This window comes from Bos indicus, chromosome 26 (genome assembly GCF_029378745.1).
Source record: "Bos indicus isolate NIAB-ARS_2022 breed Sahiwal x Tharparkar chromosome 26, NIAB-ARS_B.indTharparkar_mat_pri_1.0, whole genome shotgun sequence".
NCBI classification, from domain to species: domain Eukaryota; kingdom Metazoa; phylum Chordata; class Mammalia; order Artiodactyla; family Bovidae; genus Bos; species Bos indicus.
In genome coordinates, this window is record NC_091785.1 from 18,457,199 (window position 1) to 18,475,299 (window position 18,101).

The window sequence follows — 18,101 nt, forward strand, 5'->3', positions numbered from 1 at the left end:
TAGTAAGAGCCCCACTGGGTGAGCTGAATGGGGCGGGAAGGCAGAGGGCAGGAGGAACCATTCCCTGTTGGAGGAGGTTTGTAGCTGGACCAAGTAAGATTTAGACGGATAGAAATTTGGGGGAATGGTACTATCTGCAGAAAGAATAGGACCAAATACGGGGAGACAGGATCATGTTAGATACATGTGGAAGCTGGCAAGGGCCCAGAGTGAGAGGAGCAAAGGGCTTCAAAAGAAGGTTGGAAGAGTGGACCAGGACCAAGCCTTTGAGTTCTGGATACTATGTTAAGAAGCTAAGGGTTTTATTCAGGAGGTACTGTGGACCTATTCAGAGTTGGGGTGGTGGGTAACCTGAGCAAGACTGGGCATTAGGAAGTTGATCTGCCAGAAAAGTGGATTAAAGGGAAAGAGGGTAGGGCCCAGAAGCAACTTGCAGGAACCCTGATCTGAGTACATCTCATAGGCCTTGCCTGACTGGAATTGCCCGCCAAAGCACCCTTGCAGATTTTATTTAAATTTTATTTATTTACTTATATTCGGCTGTGCTGGGTCTTCGTTGCTGTGCAGGCTTTCCTCTAGTTGTGGTGAGTCGGGGCTGCTCTTTGTTGCAGTGCACGGGCTTCTCATGGCGGTGGCTTCTCCTGCTGGGAAGCATGGGCTGCAGGGCGCGTGGGCTCCGGTAGTTGCTGTAAGCAGGCTCTAGAGCACAGACTTAGCAGTTGTGGTGCACAGACTTAGTTGTTCCACCACACGTGGAAGCCTCCCAGACCAGGAATTGAACCCTTCATTGGCAGGCAGTTTCTTAACCACTGGACCAGCAGAGAAGTCCTAACGTCTTTTTTTGAAATACCGAACTATGCTACCCTGTGTCTCCTGATTTTCAATGTTGTTGACACCCAGGCATCCAGACACACACACACACACACACACACAAAGCCTCTGCAGGTCTTGAGACTGCCTTCCTCTGATACCTGCAGCCAGTCATTCTGCAAGTTCGAGCATCTACTTTTCTATTCTCACTGCCATGGTTTGGCAAGGGCAGTACTGCCCTTTCTGCAGTCCCAGAAACAGGAGCACTAACTGCATCAGCCTATGTAGGATCACCCTAATAGTCCCTGTAGAGATGTGTTCCTACATGGCCACTTTTTACCTATGATCAAAATACAATGAGAGTGTAATGGCTCCTTGTCTTTTCATCTCTTCATTCTATTTTTTAAAATGTATTTAGATCACACAACTCACGTCATGTAGGATCTTAGCTCTCCGATGAGGGGTCAAACCCATGCGCCCTGCATTGGAAGTACAGAGTCAACCACTGGACTGCCAGAGAAGTCCCCCACCCCTGACTTTTTTTTTAACTGTCCCCTCACAGCAGCCCTATTCTTAGGACAGCCCTCCTAAACTACTGAGAGGGAGACTGCTGTGTATCCTGACAGCCTCCCCTGTTAAAACTGAGCACAGGGAAGCAGAGAAAGCATAAGCCAGGACCACATCTCTCCATTCTTTATTCCTGTTCTGATGGCAGATCTGACTGGGCCAAGCATAACCCAAAATCCATCAGAGACACTCACAGTCCTTCAGTTTTTTCCACTGAGTCTCAGAACTACCCCCAGCAATCTTCGGTAAACTTCTCCATAGCTTATACATTCTAAACAATTCCTCGAAACTATTTGAGTTCGTTTCCTAGGGCTGTTGTGATAAATTATCACAAACTTGGTGACTTAAGACAACAGAAACTTGTTTTCTCACAGGTTTGGAGGCCAAAAGTCTGATATAAATAAGGTGTCCGTTGGCAGGGTCAGTTCCTTCTTGGGGACTCAGGGAGAAGCTTTCTCTTGGCTTCTGTAGTTGCTGGCAGTCCTTGGTGTTCCTTCGCCTGTGGTAGCATCACTCTAACCTCTGCCTCTGTCCATACATGGCATCCTCCTGTGTGTCTCTGTGTCCAGATTTCCCTCTTTTTAAAATATTTATTTATTTGTTTTTGGTTGTGCTGGATCTTCATTGCTGCGGGAAGGCTTTCTCTAGTTGCAGTGAGTGGGGGCTAGTCTCTAGTTGCGGTGTTCAAGTTTCTCATTGCTATGGCTTCTCTTGCTGTGGACGGAGCACAGGCTCTAGGTGCTCGGGCTTCAGTAGCTGCAGCTCACTGGCTCTAGAGCAAGGGCTCCGTAGATATGGTGTGTGGGCTTAGGTGCTCCGCAGCATGTGGCATCTTCCCAGACCTGGGATCGAACCCATGTCCCCTGCATTGGCAGGCGGATTCCTAGCCACTGTACCATCAAGGAAGTCCCCAAACTTCCCTTTTTTAAAAGGACACTAGTCACTAGTTGACGGCCCACCCTAATCCAATTTGACCTCATCTTAAATTGATTACATCTTCAAGGACCCTGTTTCCAAGTAAAGTCACATTTACAGATTGTCATTGGACACAAATTTGGTGGTGGCTGTTGTTTAGTCGCTAAGTCACATCCTACTCTTTTTCGACCTCCATCAACTGTACCCATTAGACTTCTGTTCATGGAATTTTCCAGGCAAGAATACTGGAGTGGGTTGCCATTTGTTACTCTAGGGGATCTTCCTGACCCAGGTCAGACCCATATCTTTTGTGTCTCGTGCATTGGCAGGCAAATTCTTTAACACAGCACCACCTGGGAAGCCCCATGAATTTGGAGGGGATCCTATTCAACTCAGTACACTACTCAAGTCTCCACCCCCGGGGCCGCATCCCTCAAAACTTTTCCAATCTTGAGTCCTTTCTACTTTTATAAATGGCAAAATAGTCCACATTACTGCATCACTGTTAGCCCAATCCTTTAATCCATTTTAACTACTGAGTTACAGACCTAACTGTTCCTAGCACCCTGTTTAGCCTGTGGGCAGTTATCTTTCCCAGCCTATAAGCAGCCTCTAAGACATTTTCAAATTTTGCCTTCCCTTTGTTTCCAGCTTTCTCAGCTGCTACTCTACAGAGAGGTGTTTAATAACTCATTAGCACTTTTTTGCATCTCAATGTGAATCCCCTAAATCTCTTAAATTTTCTCTGTACAAATTCCTCCTCCCTGACCAACCCAGCTTCTAGAGCCTCTGGTCTGGGGGGCAATGAAAGGAGGGGTATAGGAGCAAGCCTGTGTCTGCTTTCCTGTTTCCGAGGCCCATTGCTCAAGGATGCTGTTGACCTCAAAAACAGTCGCAAGTCTTACTCCTCCCATATAGTTTGAAATCCTCCACAGTGGGCAAGAATGTAGTCAACCCGCAGCAGGCTGTCTACATCTTTTTAACACTGGATTGTGAATCTACACCACTGCCCTGTCAGGCATTAGACAACATTAGACAATACTTCCTCCTGCCTTCCTTCGCAACAGTCAGCCCAGAGCCCCCTGTGCCCTGGCCAATTCTAAAAGAAGTCACAAAAGTAGTTGCTCCCTTTCTGTGGCTTATTTTTTTTTCTCTAACATTTTACTCTAAAATGTTCCAAACTGTCAATAAATTGGAAGGAATTTAATAGTGAACAACCCTATTACTCAGCACCTAGATACTACCATTAACATTTCTTAGCATTTAAAAAATTGAGCTATACTTCACATAACAGAAAACTCACTTTAAAGTGGCTTTTGAAATGTACACTGTGGGGCATTCTCTGGTAGTCCGGTGGTTAGGACTCCATGCTTCCACTGCAAGGTCTGAGGTTCGATCCCTGTTCGGGAAACTAAGATCCCACAGTTGCACAGCAAAATAAGTAAATAAATAAAATAAAGTGTAAACTTTTGAAGTGTGTGCTTTAGTGGTTTTAAGTGTATTCACTATGTAGTACAAACATCACCACTAATTCCAGAACATTTTTGTCACCTCAAAAGAAATCTCATGCCCATTATTAGTCTTAATTCCCCTCTCTTCCCAACCTCTGACAGCTACTAATCCACTTTCTGTCTGTACAGATTTGTTTATTCTGGAAATTTCATATAAATGGAATCATACAATAGGTGGCCTTTTGTGTCTAGTTTCTTTAGCTTTTGTCTTCAGGGTTGACCCATCAGTCAGTTCAGTCGCTCAGTCATGTCCAACTCTTTCACCCATACTGTATATAGGTTCACCATACGGTAGCACATTCAGTATTTCATACCTTGTATGATCAATTACATTCCATTGTATGAATAGATAACATTTTATTCATCCACTCATTAGCTACTTAGCATTTAGGTTGTTCTACTTTGAGGCTATTATGAATAATGCTGCTGTAAACACTTGGGTACAACTTTTGGAATGACTATGTTTTCAAATTTCCCACGTATATACCTGGGAGTGGAATTGCTCGATTACACAGTGACATTAGCATGTCACTATACAGGCTTTATCGTATACCTGCCTGTCCTAACCATCCTTCTATCTATGTATCAATCCATCTCGCGGTTTTGGGCACTTGAGAATAAACTGCAAACATCAGTATACCTCACTCAGTGTGTCTATTAACTAGAAATCAATATTTGTGAACAGTTTTTTCTTTTCACGTAAAATTTACATACAATGAATTCTAACTGTAGGATTCAATGAATTTCCTGGGAAACCTGGAATCAAGATATCAAGATACAGAACATTCCCACCATGCCCTGAATCTCCTTCAGGACTCTTCCAAGTCAGCCCCTGCTACTGCCCCAACCTCTCCAAAGGCAATCAGTTTTCATAAATTAATTTTACTTGTTCTGGAACTTCATATAAGGAGGATTAAGCCATATATGGTCTTTTTTGTCTGGCTTCTTTCAGTTAACATACTGTTTTTGTTTTTTAAACATTTATTTATTTGGCTGCACCAGATCTTGGTTGCAGCACTCAGGATCTTCAGTCTTCACTGTGGCTTGCAGAATCTTTAGTTGTGGTATGTGGAATCTAGTTCTCTAACCAAAGATCAAACCCAGGACCCCCTGCATTGGGAGCATGGCATCTTAGCCACTGGACCACCAGGGAAGTCCAACTACCATACTGTTTTTGAGGTTCATTCATGTTACTGCCTGTAGCGATACTCCAGCCCTTTTTGTTACTGAAGACTATTTTGTCACCATCATCATGTGAATGTGCTATGGTTTATCCATTTGCCTGTTGATAAATCACTTATGCACTTTCCAATTTATGGCTTTTATGAATAAAGCTGCTATATTCATCTGCCTATAGGCCTTGACATGGACCTATGATTTCATTTCTCTTAGGTAAATATCTAGCTTTAGAGTTAAATCATAGGGCAGGGGTATGTTTAGTTTTGTAAGAAACTGCCAGACCTTTTCTCAAAGTGGTTGTACCATTTTCACATACAGAACGATGCATGAGACTCACAATATTTTGAACCAAAAAAATCAAAACAAAAATTCTAAACTGCTGCTAATTATTTTCATTTTAAAATTTTAATTAAGTTCAGAATATTATAGCTAATAACTGGCTGTGCTGACCACTCTCAAATGACTAATGATTATAAATGAGGGAATGTCTTCAATTTACATAAGGTATACGTCAATTATAACTCAAGTAAAGAGAAATGACCCATTCATAATAAAAAACACTCAACAAATGAGAAAAAGAAGGGAACATCCCCAACCTGACAAAAGGCCATTTATGAAAACCTAGAGCCAACATCCAGAGAAGGTGATGGCACCCCACTCTAGAACTCTTGCCTGGAAAATCCCATGGACGGAGGAGCCTGGTAGGCTGCAGTCCATGGGGTCTCGAAGAGTCGGAGACGACTAAGCGATTTCACTTTCACTTTTCACTTTCTTGCATTGGAGAAGGAAATGGCAACCCACTCCAGTGTTCTTGCCTGGAGAATCCCAGGGACGGGGGAGCCTGATGGGCTGCCGTCTATGGGGTCGCACAGAGTCGGACACGACTGAAGTGACTTAGCAGTAGCAGCAAAGCCAACATCATATTTAATAGTAAAAGACTGAATACTTTCCTTTAAGATCAGGGACAAGACAAGGATGTCTGCCCTCACCACTTCTCTTCAACCTTGTTCTAGAGGTTTCAGCCAGAGAATTAGGCAGGAAAAACAAAAGCCATCCAGATTAGAAAGAAATAAACCTTCATCTGTCTGCAGATGATATAATCTTGTATACAGAAAATCCTAAGGAATCCACTAAAATAAGGTGATGATTTTTAAGACGTCCTGTAGAAGTCCAGAATTCCAAGATTTAAAAATTCATTTGCTTTCTTCATACTGCCTCTTCCTTTATTCTCACATTCTTCCCTCCAAACTTGACAAAAACAAGCCCAACTCTTTTTTAACAACTTCCCACCTCTTCCCTCCATCACACTCCTCCTTAAAGGTTTGCTCCTTTTATTATCATCTTGGAACTGCCCACAAAGACCCTTGTTTCTACTTACCTGGATTCCCAGGCTCCAGTTTTTTTCCAAATAATGCTAATCTCCTGCTCCATATTTTAAAGTAGTTCTCTACTGCCTGGCTTCTGTGTTTGTATGTGTGTACTTTGTGGCTAATTGTTAAAACAGCTTTATTGACATGTAATTTACATGCAAAAAACTCTCTCATTTAAATGAGTTTTTACCCTCAGAATGGGAGAAAATAATAGCAAAGGAAACAATTGACAAAGGATTAATCTCCAAAATATACAAGCAGCTCATGCAACTCAATGCCAGAAAAACAAACAACCTATTCAAAAAGTGGGCAGAAGACCTAAACAGACATTTCTCCAAAGACACACAGATGGCTAATAAACACATGAAAAGATGCTCAGCATCACTCATTATTAGAGAAATGCAAATCAAAACCACAATGAGGTATCACCTCACGCCGGTCAGAATGGCCATCATTTAAAAGTCTACAAACCATAAAAGCTGAAGAGGGTGTGGAGAAAACAGAAACCTCTTGCACTTTTGGTGGGAGTGAAAATTGATACAGCCACTAATAGAACAGTACGGAGATTCCTTAAAAGACTAGGAATAAAACTACCAGATGACCCAGCAATCCCACTACTGGGTATATATCCTGAGGAAACCATAACTGAAAAACATACATGTACCCCAACATTCATTGCAGCACTATTAACAATAGCTAGGACATAGAAGCAACATAGAAGCAATCTAGATGTCCACTGACAGACGAATGAAGAAGTTGTGGCACATACACACAATGGAATATTACTCACCTATAAAAAGGAATGCATTTGAGTCCATTCTAATGAGGTGCACGAACCTAAAGCCTATTATAAAAAGTAAAGTAAGTCAGAAAGAGAAAAATAAATATTGTATATTAACACATACATATGGAATCTAGAAAAATGGTACTGATGAATCTATTTGTAGGGCAGCAATGGAAACGCATACATAGAGAACAGACTTTGGACACATGGAGGAAGGAGAGAGTGGGACGAATGGAGAGAGTAGCATGAAAACATATACATTACCATATATAAAACAGCCATTGGGAATTCGCTGTAGGACTCAGGGAACTCAAATCACTCTGTGATAATCTAGAGCAGTGAGATAGGGTGGGAAGTGGGAGGGAGGTTCAAGAGGGAAGGGACATATGTATATCTATGGATGACTCATGTTGATGTATAGTAGAAACCAACACAATATTGTAGAGCAATTATTCTTCAACAAGATATTGTTCAGTCGCTAAGTTACGTCCAACTCGTTGCAACCCCATGAACTCCAGAACACTCCATGAACTCCAGGACAGGGTTCCCTGTCCTTCACTATCTCCTGGAATTTGCTCAAACTCATGTCCATTGAGTCAATGATTAAATTAAAAATAAAATTTTTAAAAATAAATGATTTTTAGAAAATTTACCGAATTGTGCAACCATTACCATAATCCCTTTTTGGAATATTTCAATCACCCTGTTACTATCCCTCCCCAATGTTCAGAAGTTAGGCCTGAGGGGTTTTGGGATTTTTACAGGTTTTAAAACTCCAAACAATACGATGATAAAGAATCGTTTTCTATCTCTCTTTTAAAAAATGAAGTCTTGGTTAATCATTAAACCAACCAGGATATCTTGGAGGGTTACCATGGCCCTGTCTCCATTTCCATCCAAATAGCTGACCATTTTCCTCTCCTGCTACCCACCTCAGAAAGGATACTCCCCTTTCTGATAGGATACTGGGTTGAGTCACTCTTAAAAGAACTTTCTAGCTCGCCGCTCCTCCCAAGACGAGCAACCTCCTCTACAGTCTCTGTCCAGGTCCCCACATACCCACGCTCCCGATCAAAACAACATTAATCAGTGGCTTTTCTTTGCCAATTTCCAATCCGCCACCCCCATCGCACCACAGGGTCCCCTTCTTCCTTTTCATCTGTCAGCCTCGTTTCCCTAATCTCCAGACAGATCCCTAGCCTGACGCCTTCTCTCCATCACTTGCCTCACTCACGCTGCCATCACTTCCCAAATGCCGGCATCCCTAACCTCAAAAGCGTAAATGCCAAAACCAGACAAGTTGACGCGCCTAGAGAAGTGTGTGGGTGTGTGGGTGTAAGTGTCTGTGCTTGTGTGTGGAAGAAACCAACAGAGGCCACGCCGGTGTCCATCTTCTGGAAATGTCAATCATGCCAGGCTCAGAGAGCGAAGATCGGCTCCCCAGTTCCCACCGCAGACAGCATTCAGAGATGTAAAGCTCAGAGGCAGCAAGGCTTCACCCAGGACTCTTGCCCAGAGATTGCCCCGGCCCCCAAATGTACGGAGCACCCCTCCCCGGCGCGGTGGTAGGGCCCGGCGGCGACGTCACCCATTGTTTACAAATCAACCCGAGCCGGTAGGATTCCGGCTCCCGCGGCTGCAGGCGCGCGGCGCGAGTGCCTGGCGGGCTCCGGCTTCCGCGTCCGCCCGGGCTCCGGCTTCGGCCTCGGCACCGCGCCCGGTTCCGCCGCGGCCCACGGAGCCCCCGGGACAGCCGAGCCGCCAGCGACTCCCGCACAGCTCCGGGTGCCGGCGCGGGGGGCCATGCCGTGCCGGAGAGAGGAGGAAGAGGAAGCCGGCGAGGAAGAGGAGGAGGAGGACAGCTTCCTACTGCTGGAACAGTCGGTGACTGTGGGCGGCTCGGTTGAGGTGGACCGGCTGGTGGCCCAGATAGGCGAGACGCTGCAGCTGGACGCGGCGCAGGACCGCCCTGCCTCCGCGTGCGCGCCCCCGGGGCCGCCACTGCAGCCCCCGCGGTCCCCGGCGGCGGTGAGAGCGGACAAGGCCCGCGCCCCAGCGCAGCCGCCGCTTCTACCGGCCGCGTCGATCGAGGCTGGGGGCCCGGCGCCCCTGGGGGCCTTGCGCTGCGCCCTTGGAGACCGCGGCCGCGTGCGGGGCCGGGCTGCGCCCTACTTTGTGGCGGAGCTCGCCGCAGGCCCCACCGCGCTGTCCCCATTGCCCCCTCAGCCCAGCCTTGATGGGCCTTTGGGAGCAGACAAACGGGGTTCCCCGCAGCCCCTGTCGGGCCCTTGCCGGCGAGGTTGGCTGCGGGACGCCGCTGCCTCCCGCCGCCTCCAGCACCGACGCGGGCTACAGCCTCCAGCCCGCAACGGCGACGACGACCCGCACCGGCTCCTGCAGCAGCTCGTGCTCTCGGGGAACCTCATCAAGGAGGCCGTGCGGAGGCTCCATTCGCGACGGCTGCAATTGCACGCAAAGCTCCCCCAGCGCCAGCTCCTGGGCCCTCTGTCGGCCCCAGTGCATGAGCCCCTTTCGCCCCGCAGCCCTCGCGCGGCCTGCAGCGACCCCGGCGCGTCCGGGAGGAGGGCGCAGCTCAGAACTGGCGACAGCGTTCTAGTCCCCGGCAGCTAACACCTCGAGTGGCCACTGCGCGAGCCTCTGCCTGAAGGGCAAGGGGTTCCCCTGAGGGCTATATCTCTACTCAAACTGGTGAAGTCGCACTTCTGGAAACGGGAAAATACCTTATATGAAGATTAGGAATCGAAAAATTGAGAATGTGTTCGCGGGAACTGAGGTCTAGGGCCCCGACGTGGTTGACTTCGTTGGTCCCACTGAAGGCAGATTACAAAGTGTACCCCAAGCTCGCAGTCAGTAGGACTCCTCATTGGTGTGACCAGCCCTGGTGGCGCAGCGTGCAGTTCCACGCAGCCTCTGGGGTCCTCCAACCTGGCAACCATGTGGCCGGAGTCCAAGCTTCTCAGGATCGCGGAGCGCCCAAAGGACAAGGATGATCCCAGTTACTTGCTTTACCTTTCCAAGGCTGGTTCCTGATTCACTTTAAGAGAGGGGAACATTTGTAGATCATTTAAGGGAGTACCTCAAACTGCCAGACTTGAAATTTTACGACACTTTAAAAAAAAACAAACGTATCTCGTGTGTTTTGAGGTGCTTGTTCTTGGTATAAAACACGCGGCACCGTGAAAGGACATTTTGGAGAACTGAATAGAAGTAACCTTTTCTCTGCACACCCCCACCCCCACCAGCTTTGCAACTGTCTGCGTTTCTCAGAGCAGCGGGGGAAGGCGGAGCGCCGGGGATGCTAATTGGACGTGGGGGTGAGAGGTCCTGGGGAAAGATGAGGGCGCGGAGTGAACCCGCGGTCCTCTTAAATGTGTATTTTCACAGTCTGTCCGCCCCTCCTCGGGTTCAAGGTCACCATTTCCTGGGCGCAAACGAGATTGCGGGGCTCTAGCAGGGCAGAGTCACCCGGTTCTGCCTGTACTAGGAGTAGTACTCGGTGTTTTGCAAGTGCTGGAGTCTCCTGAGGACACGGGCACCGCTGCCACCGCGGGTTGAGGGAGGTGGCGACGTGCTAGGCGCCGGTGCCTCCTGAGGGCGGCCGCGCCCCGGGCTTTGACGGAAACTGCCCGGAGAAGTGGCCTCGAGTCCCTCCTCTTCCCCTCCGCTCTGCTGTCCAACTCTAGCTGGTGGCGCTGCCGCTCCTGGGGGCCCAGGCTGGGGGCTGGGAGACACCACGTGATGGGGCACTCCAGGGACACACAGCCTAGCGCAGCAGCTTATAATGGGCTCTCCGGGGCCATTTGCAATAACAGCTGCAATTCCCTGGATAGATGGAGTTGATTTCCTCCCTCTGCCCCTCCCCCAAGCCATGCCAGCTTGCCTTTGTAAGTGAAGGAAACCCAGTAAAAAAATGTGACCCTCCGAATGGAGAAGCTGCAGAATTTGCCATTGTGAACCTGGTGAAGTGCTCGTAACATAATGTTAACGCAGTCTAAAGGCTCTAAGACGGTATTGTTGATGTTTTAGTTTTATAAGATTCAATGGCATGTTCGTCATCCAGATGTGGCTATTGACATACCTACACTTCGCACCGGAGTGTCTGGAATTGTGGCTATCCTGATTATAGGATGTTAACTTAACTGAAATATCTGTTTTTAATAAATGTGTTGGGTTTTTTGTTTGGTTTTATTTTATACTTGGCGGCGGTGGGAAAGATGCACAGAACACATTTCTCTGATCTCCATAAACATGAAAACACTTGAAATCCTTGTCAGGCCTGGCTTGTGGATGGTAATTAGAGCGCCTTTGTGTCTGAGCAGCTCCCTAGTTAGGGTCTGCGCCGGCTGGGTGTGTATTGGTGCTGGCATGAAATTAAATGAAAGTGAGGTCAGGATTTGGACCAGTCCCATTCACTAAAACCTTAGAGCTTCTGGATTACTAGTCAGTGCTGGAGAAGCTGCCCCTGACTGTATTAGCAAAGGACATCAGATCAGTCAGTCACTGCAGATTGGAAAGCTTATCGCTTTTTTCTTTCTACTGTGGTCATTAAGTGGACTTGTTCCACAAGGTGGCCCTTTAAGAGCTGGGGTCAGCTCTTGGTTAGGGGGTACTCAGGGTGCAAAGGTGTAGTGGGAAAGCTGCCTGGGGGGCAGGGCGGGGAGGGGTATGAAGGGACTCCTCTCTTTGCCCTTGGCACATTTACTCACAGTTTCTCCCCAGCAGCCCATCTCTATCCCTCCCGTTCTCAGTTACTTCAGTCTGTTTCCTCCGGGAAGAAGCCATGCTGGACAACAGGGCATCCAGAGTTCAAGTCCCCTTATTAAATGGGGACCTTGGACAAGTTGCTTAACCTCTATGGGCTTCAGTTGCCCCATTTGTATAACAGATGAAAAATGAGATGATAAGAAAACGAGTTCCTTGTGACTGGCACATCCTGGAGATAAAATAGTCTAGTCCCTACCCCTTCCTTCCCAGGAGTGTCCCTTGGTAGCCAATCGACTGCGTCCTTGGTTTGTCATGAAACAAGGGCACGCTGTGATCCGAAGAGTGCTTTCTGGATAGAATGCTACATGATTTAGAACCCTGATTTCCTAACTCCCTTTTGGACTCAATGCCTATTGTTTATACCTCCTCATTCTCTCCCTCCAAATGCACACACAGACCCTAATGGTAACTGCAGAGTACACCAAGGCAGCCATCTCCCTCAACCTCCCCAGGAAGGGCTGTGGGGGAGTCAGTCCTGTGCTACCCAGCAAGAGAATGGTGACTCTGGAGGCTCTAATACAAACTGAAGAGGGATGGGGGGCGGGCTCCAATAATGCAGTGGGCTATCACCTCCAGGCACTGAGCAAGAGGAAACTGATCAGCTGTCAACTTCCCCTGGCATTGGAGAAGCCCTAAGGTCCTTGCTTCTTAACATGGGTGGTATTCTTGGAGGTCAGAGTTAGGAGCAATCCAGGGTCAAGTTGGCCATGATTCAATACCACTGCCCAAACCATGCTGGCTTCTTGTAAAGATGGTTAAGGCTAGATTCAACTATAGGGTTCATGTAATACAACCCCTTCTTCAAAAAGGAGTACTGGAGAAAACTAATGCCTACCATGAGGTACTTTAACTGCACTGTGCTTAGTGGCTCAGTCTATCTGTCTCTGTGACCCCATGGGCTGTAGCCTGCCTGCCTCCTCGGTCCATGGGGATTCTCTAGGCAAGAATACTGGAGTGGGTTGCCATGCCCTCCTCCAGGGGATCTTCCCAACCCAGGGATTGAACCCAGGTCTCCTGCATTGCAGGCAGATTCTTTACTGTCTGAACCACCAGAGAAGCCCAAGGATACTGGAGTGGGTAGCCCTATCCCTTCTCCAGGGGATCTTCCCAACCCAGGAATTGAACTGGGGTCTCTTACTTTGTAGGCGAATTCTTTACCAGCTGAGCTACTGGGGAAGCCTTAACTGCACTACAACCCTATAACTGTCACTGCCCATTTTTTAAAATGCTGCAAGGTCTTACTAGTCACCCCCAAGACCTTTCTGGGGATAAGTCAGGGTTTACATAATTTTAAAAAATTAGACCATTTTATACGTAGAAAGGGGCTTCCCAGGTGGCACAGCGGTAAAGAATCCGCCTGCCAATACAGGAGATGCAAGAGACTCGGGTTCAATCTCTGGGTCAGGAAGATCCGCTGGAGAAGGAAATTGGCAACTCACTCCAGTATTCTTCTTGCCTAGGAAATCCCATGGACAGAGGAGCCTGACAGGTTACAGTCCATGGGGTCACAAAGAGTCAGACACGACTGAGTGGCATAGGTGGAAAAATAGTTGGAAGGGGGCAAGGCAGAATGACCTAGAAAGTCATTTACAAAGTCCAATATCTGACAGAATCTAGAAACCAGGTCTTTGGGTTCCCAGTTCAGTCCTCTTTCCAATAGCCTGATGCTATCACACACAGTCCGATACTGTTCACTGCGCAACTACTTACATATACAATAATGTGATGACACCCCTGCAGCTGTCCAACGTGATGATCCTGCCACTGGAATCATGGAAAACCATGCCCCAGATACCTAGGCCGAGCTAGGGAAAGCTAGGTATGCGGTAACCATTTTCTCACGTTCAGCATCCTATGAAGACGGCTGTCCACAGAAAACAGCCTGGGTAAGATAAAAGACCAAAGCTATAAACTCAATGAAAAAAAAAATACTAAATAAACTAAAACACAGAAATTGACAAATAAGTGACTTGGAGAAAAGAAAGCCATACTTCACAAATAACTCCAAAGTCTGCCACCCCAAGATTTCATTCTAAATTAGGTATAAATGCTACAATATTTGAATTCAATTTTACCATTTTTTTGCTCTTTCCTTTTCCAGCTCAGAAGCAGAAACATGGAGAGTACATCAGACACCACTTTCCTATCCAGCAAAGTCTGTGTCAAACCCTGTGATCCCTTCCTTCCAATCAGGAAAGAGTTACCCTGGCAACCAAATTACTAACTCACTCAATTAGCTCCCCACCACACACACCCTTCCACAATGCTCAGTAATCACAGAATGTCAGCCCCGGCAGAGCTCAGCGTTCAGTGGTCTAGTGCTACAGCCTCATTTAGAGATGGAAGCACAGAGAGGTTTCCCCTCTGAGGTACACTCCATTTGAACACTGAGGACACTGGTGCAGGCAAAGCAGCAAAACTCTCCCATGCAGCGCTTCCTCCTGGTTTTCCAACCATAACTGAAGACAGAACAAATGACCTGCCCATAACAGTGTTTCCCAGGAGGTGTAATAGATAAGAGCGTGGGCTGTGCAGGCAGCTCTGCATTGCTAGGGTGTGATTTCAGACAGGATCCTTAACCTCAGTCATCTCCATTAACTCATATGCATAATGGGGTAAGAAGAGCACCTACACTGGGATGTCCCTGATGGTCCAGTGGCTAAGACTCCACACTCCCAATGCAGGGAGCCTGAGTTCGATCCCTGGTCAGGGAACTAGATCCCATGTGCTGCAACTAAAAGATCTGGTGTGCTGCAACTAAGACCCAGTGCAGCCAAATAAATAAAAGTAAAAAAAAAAAAAAAAAAAAGCCCCTGCCTTGAAGAACTGAGTGAAGGTGAAATTAGATCTCTAATTTCACTCTAATAGCAAAACATCATTCCTGGAAGCTACTCCATTAAGATTACTACTTTAAGTCTTTTGTGGAAAAATCTTGCCTCTCAGTGACTTCTTCAATCTGTTTCTTCAAAGGCATTGATCTAATCCGAGGATAAGACGTTTCTTAAACATGCACTCCTGTTGCATAAAGTGCTAAAGGAAGTGTAGGTAGGTAGGTGGGTAGGTTTAGTCATTCAGTTGTGTCTGACTCTGCGTCCCTGCGGACAGTAGCTTGCCAAGCTCCTCTGTCCATGGGATTTCCCAGCCAAGAAGACTGGAGTGGGTTGCCATTTCTTTCTCCAGGGGATCTTCCCAATCCAGGGATTGAAACTGGGGCAGGGTAAGGAAGGGAATACTTGTCTGCTGCTGCTGCTGCTGCTAAGTCACTTCAGTCATGTCCGACTCTGTGCAACCCCATAGATGGCAGCCCACCAGGCTCCCCCGTCCCTGGGATTCTCCAGGCAAGAACACTGGAGTGGATTGCCATTTCCTACTCAATGCATGAAAGGAAAAGTGAAAGTGAAGTCACTCAGTCGTGTCTGACTCTTAGCGACCCCATGGACTGCAGCCTACCAGGCTCTTCCGTCCATGGGATTTTCCAGGCGAGAGTACTGGAGTGGGTTGCCATTGCCTAGAAGAGATTTAATCGGAAGAGGGTGGAGGTCTTCTTCAAATGGAAACTTGAAAACAGCTCAGGACTGAGACCTGTACAGTAGGGGCAGTAGGGAATGTTAACAAAGGAAAGGGTTTGTGGGCAGAGCATCTAGAGGACACAGATGCTTAAATCCTCCATTCCCATCAGTGAAAGTGTGAGTCGCTCCGCTGTGCCCAAATCTTTGTGACCCCATGGACTGTAGCCTGCCAGGCTCCTCTGTCCATGGGACTCTCCAGGCAAGACTACTGGAGTGGATAACCCTTCCCTTCTTCAGAGGATCTTCCCAACCATTCCTATCAGAAACCCTTCTAATTCAAATTCAGCGCTCAGCTGAAGGTCTTCGTGCCTGCCCTGTCCACTCCCACCTACAATTTGTACTGAGAAAAAGGCAATGTCTTCAACAGGGGGTGATCTTCAAGTTCATCTTGTTCTCACTCTTCATTTTATTTACTGTCATTATAGGGTTATCTCAGGGGCTCATATGTGAATGTCTTCTTTTTCCAAAGAGATTACTTTATTCTTTGACAGCAGGACTGACAAGTTTCAGGCAGATTATCAGGCGACACAATGTGGGGGAAGGACTGGGGTGGAGAGGGAGCCTTTACTGTCGGTTGGATGCCTATATAGCATCCAGGCAACAAGAGATAAGGGTCTGGGCTCAGAGAGAAAGGAAAAGACAAGAAGGGACACATTTCAGAAAGAAAACGCATAGCCTTCAGCACAGTAGCAGGTAGCTGTTAAAATGAAGTCTCTGCCTGGGTCACAATCCTAGTTTTTTTTGTTTTTTTTTTTAAAGCTCCTTCTTGTGATCATGGGCAGATTACTTCACCTCTCTCACCTCCAAGTCTGATAATAATAAAGTCCCTGCCTCATTGGGTTGGGAGGATTCATTGAGTTAATGATAGTAAAAATGTTTAGGCCACTGCCTGAAACATAGCTGCATTTAGTAACAACACCTGGGTATTGGCATTCAGTAAATATTTGCAAAGCAAACAAATGGGCAATTTCAACAGACTTGTGGAGGCTAAGAGAGTGCTTGGAGCACAGACGACGAATTGTGGTGTCTGGAGTTTGGAGAGGATGAAGTAAGACAGACAGCAACTAAAAAGGGAAATGAGAATCAAGGGAAGGTTTGCTAAAGCAGGGAAGACCTGCACTCGTCCAAATGCAGATAGAAGACATGGAAAGGAAGGAACTAAAGGGAAGACGCTATAAAGGATGAGGCTTCTAAAGGAGATAGGAAGGGATGGGGTGCTCAGTCTGCGTAGGTTTGAAGAGCAGGGCTTAGGGGACCTTAGAGGAGGATGTCCCCTGTGATAGCACTCTTAAGTCACACACTATCCTACCACAGAGAGGCTGGGGACCAGTTGGCTGTTGAAACTGGATATGTTTTTGTGTGAACGAGTCTTTCTTCTCTGTACCATATGCTACAGCAGAATGAAATCTAAATCTGATATCAAGGAGCTTATTAACTACTCCCCCTCCTCAACTGACTCACAGGAGGTAAAATTCACCACCCCCCATTGATAGGCTGTTCAGGGAGTTTGTTTGACTTATTGATTTGGGTGGGTTAAAAAAGAATGACAAGCTGGTTATCACCTTGTTACCTTTGCCCTACCTTTTGCCCATTTCTGTTTTACTGTCTGAATTAGATTCGGTTTCCAAGGTTTTCCTGAAAATCTTCCCCTGACACCAGAGACATCACCACCTTTCTCCAAATTCACCATAAATAGGACTTCTCTTCAGCAGGGTTAAGCAGGGCAAGGATTCACAGTGTAGATGTTCAAAACACACTGCTTAATGGTGCTGATAAGGAGAAGTGGAATAACTTCAGGATTAAAGAAAGATAGTGAAGGCCACTGAGCAAGATCTGATTCCACATACTCTGGACCTGACCATGGAAGGTATATAGAGATCACGTACCTATAGCTCTGCATGTGTTTCTGTGTGTGCACCTGTGCATGTATGCAGATAACACACCCAACTATCCCTTACAGTTCACCCTTTAGCCTCCCTTGGCCTCTAGGTTCTACTCTTCATCTTTGTAAAGTGCTTAGAACAGAGTCTGGCACTTGGTAAGTGCTATGTATACTGGTTGGTGTTCTTCCTTCCCAACCGACAGTGTCTCCCAGGCTCCATCCACCCATCCTAGCACTAAGCACCTAGTTTTTATCTTCAGCCCTGATCGCTCTTCCAACTCCTAATCATAGATGAGGCAGCGGGCTGCTGTTGCTGTAACTTCCCACATGAAACGCCTAATCAACCCCAACCCCCCACCACACACTCACACAACCAGCTTCTTACAACTTCCCTATTGCCCTTGTCCTTCTGGACTCAAGATTTGCAGAATGTTACCAGGGAAACCTAGGCCTCGGCTCCTTGAGCAGATAGAATTGTCTCAGCTCTGCCCCATGTCCATGTCCTTAGTTCTACCTATTCCTAGGGACTGGGAATATGCCAGCCACAATCACCCCTGGGCCAAGTACTAGGAATGGGCTAGCCCAAGCTGCAACACGTGAAACGGCCATTGCCTCCTTTGCACAGAGACCCTTTCCCAGGCCCAGAGCCAGGACTCAGCTCTCTACAGCCTTTGCAAATGGTTGATCAGTAGCTGGGGCTGAGGTTCAGGAGGAAAAGTGTGGGTAGGC

At 47.1% G+C, this 18,101-nt stretch overlaps 1 protein-coding gene and 1 non-coding gene across 2 annotated transcripts; one reads left to right on the forward strand and one right to left on the reverse strand.

The window, feature by feature from the left end:
- Nucleotides 1–1,357: 1,357 nt before the first annotated feature.
- LOC139180060 (small Cajal body-specific RNA 11) lies at nucleotides 1,358–1,490 on the reverse strand. Its single transcript, XR_011564404.1, has one exon. It is a non-coding gene; the product is annotated as a small Cajal body-specific RNA 11 (non-coding RNA).
- Nucleotides 1,491–8,762: 7,272 nt separating this feature from the next.
- On the forward strand, nucleotides 8,763–11,333 carry FRAT1 (FRAT regulator of WNT signaling pathway 1). Its single transcript, XM_019953193.2, has one exon. It carries the CDS (start codon nucleotides 8,940–8,942, stop codon nucleotides 9,765–9,767), a length of 828 nt encoding a protein of 275 aa, XP_019808752.2. The 5' UTR covers nucleotides 8,763–8,939; the 3' UTR covers nucleotides 9,768–11,333.
- Nucleotides 11,334–18,101: the final 6,768 nt, after the last annotated feature.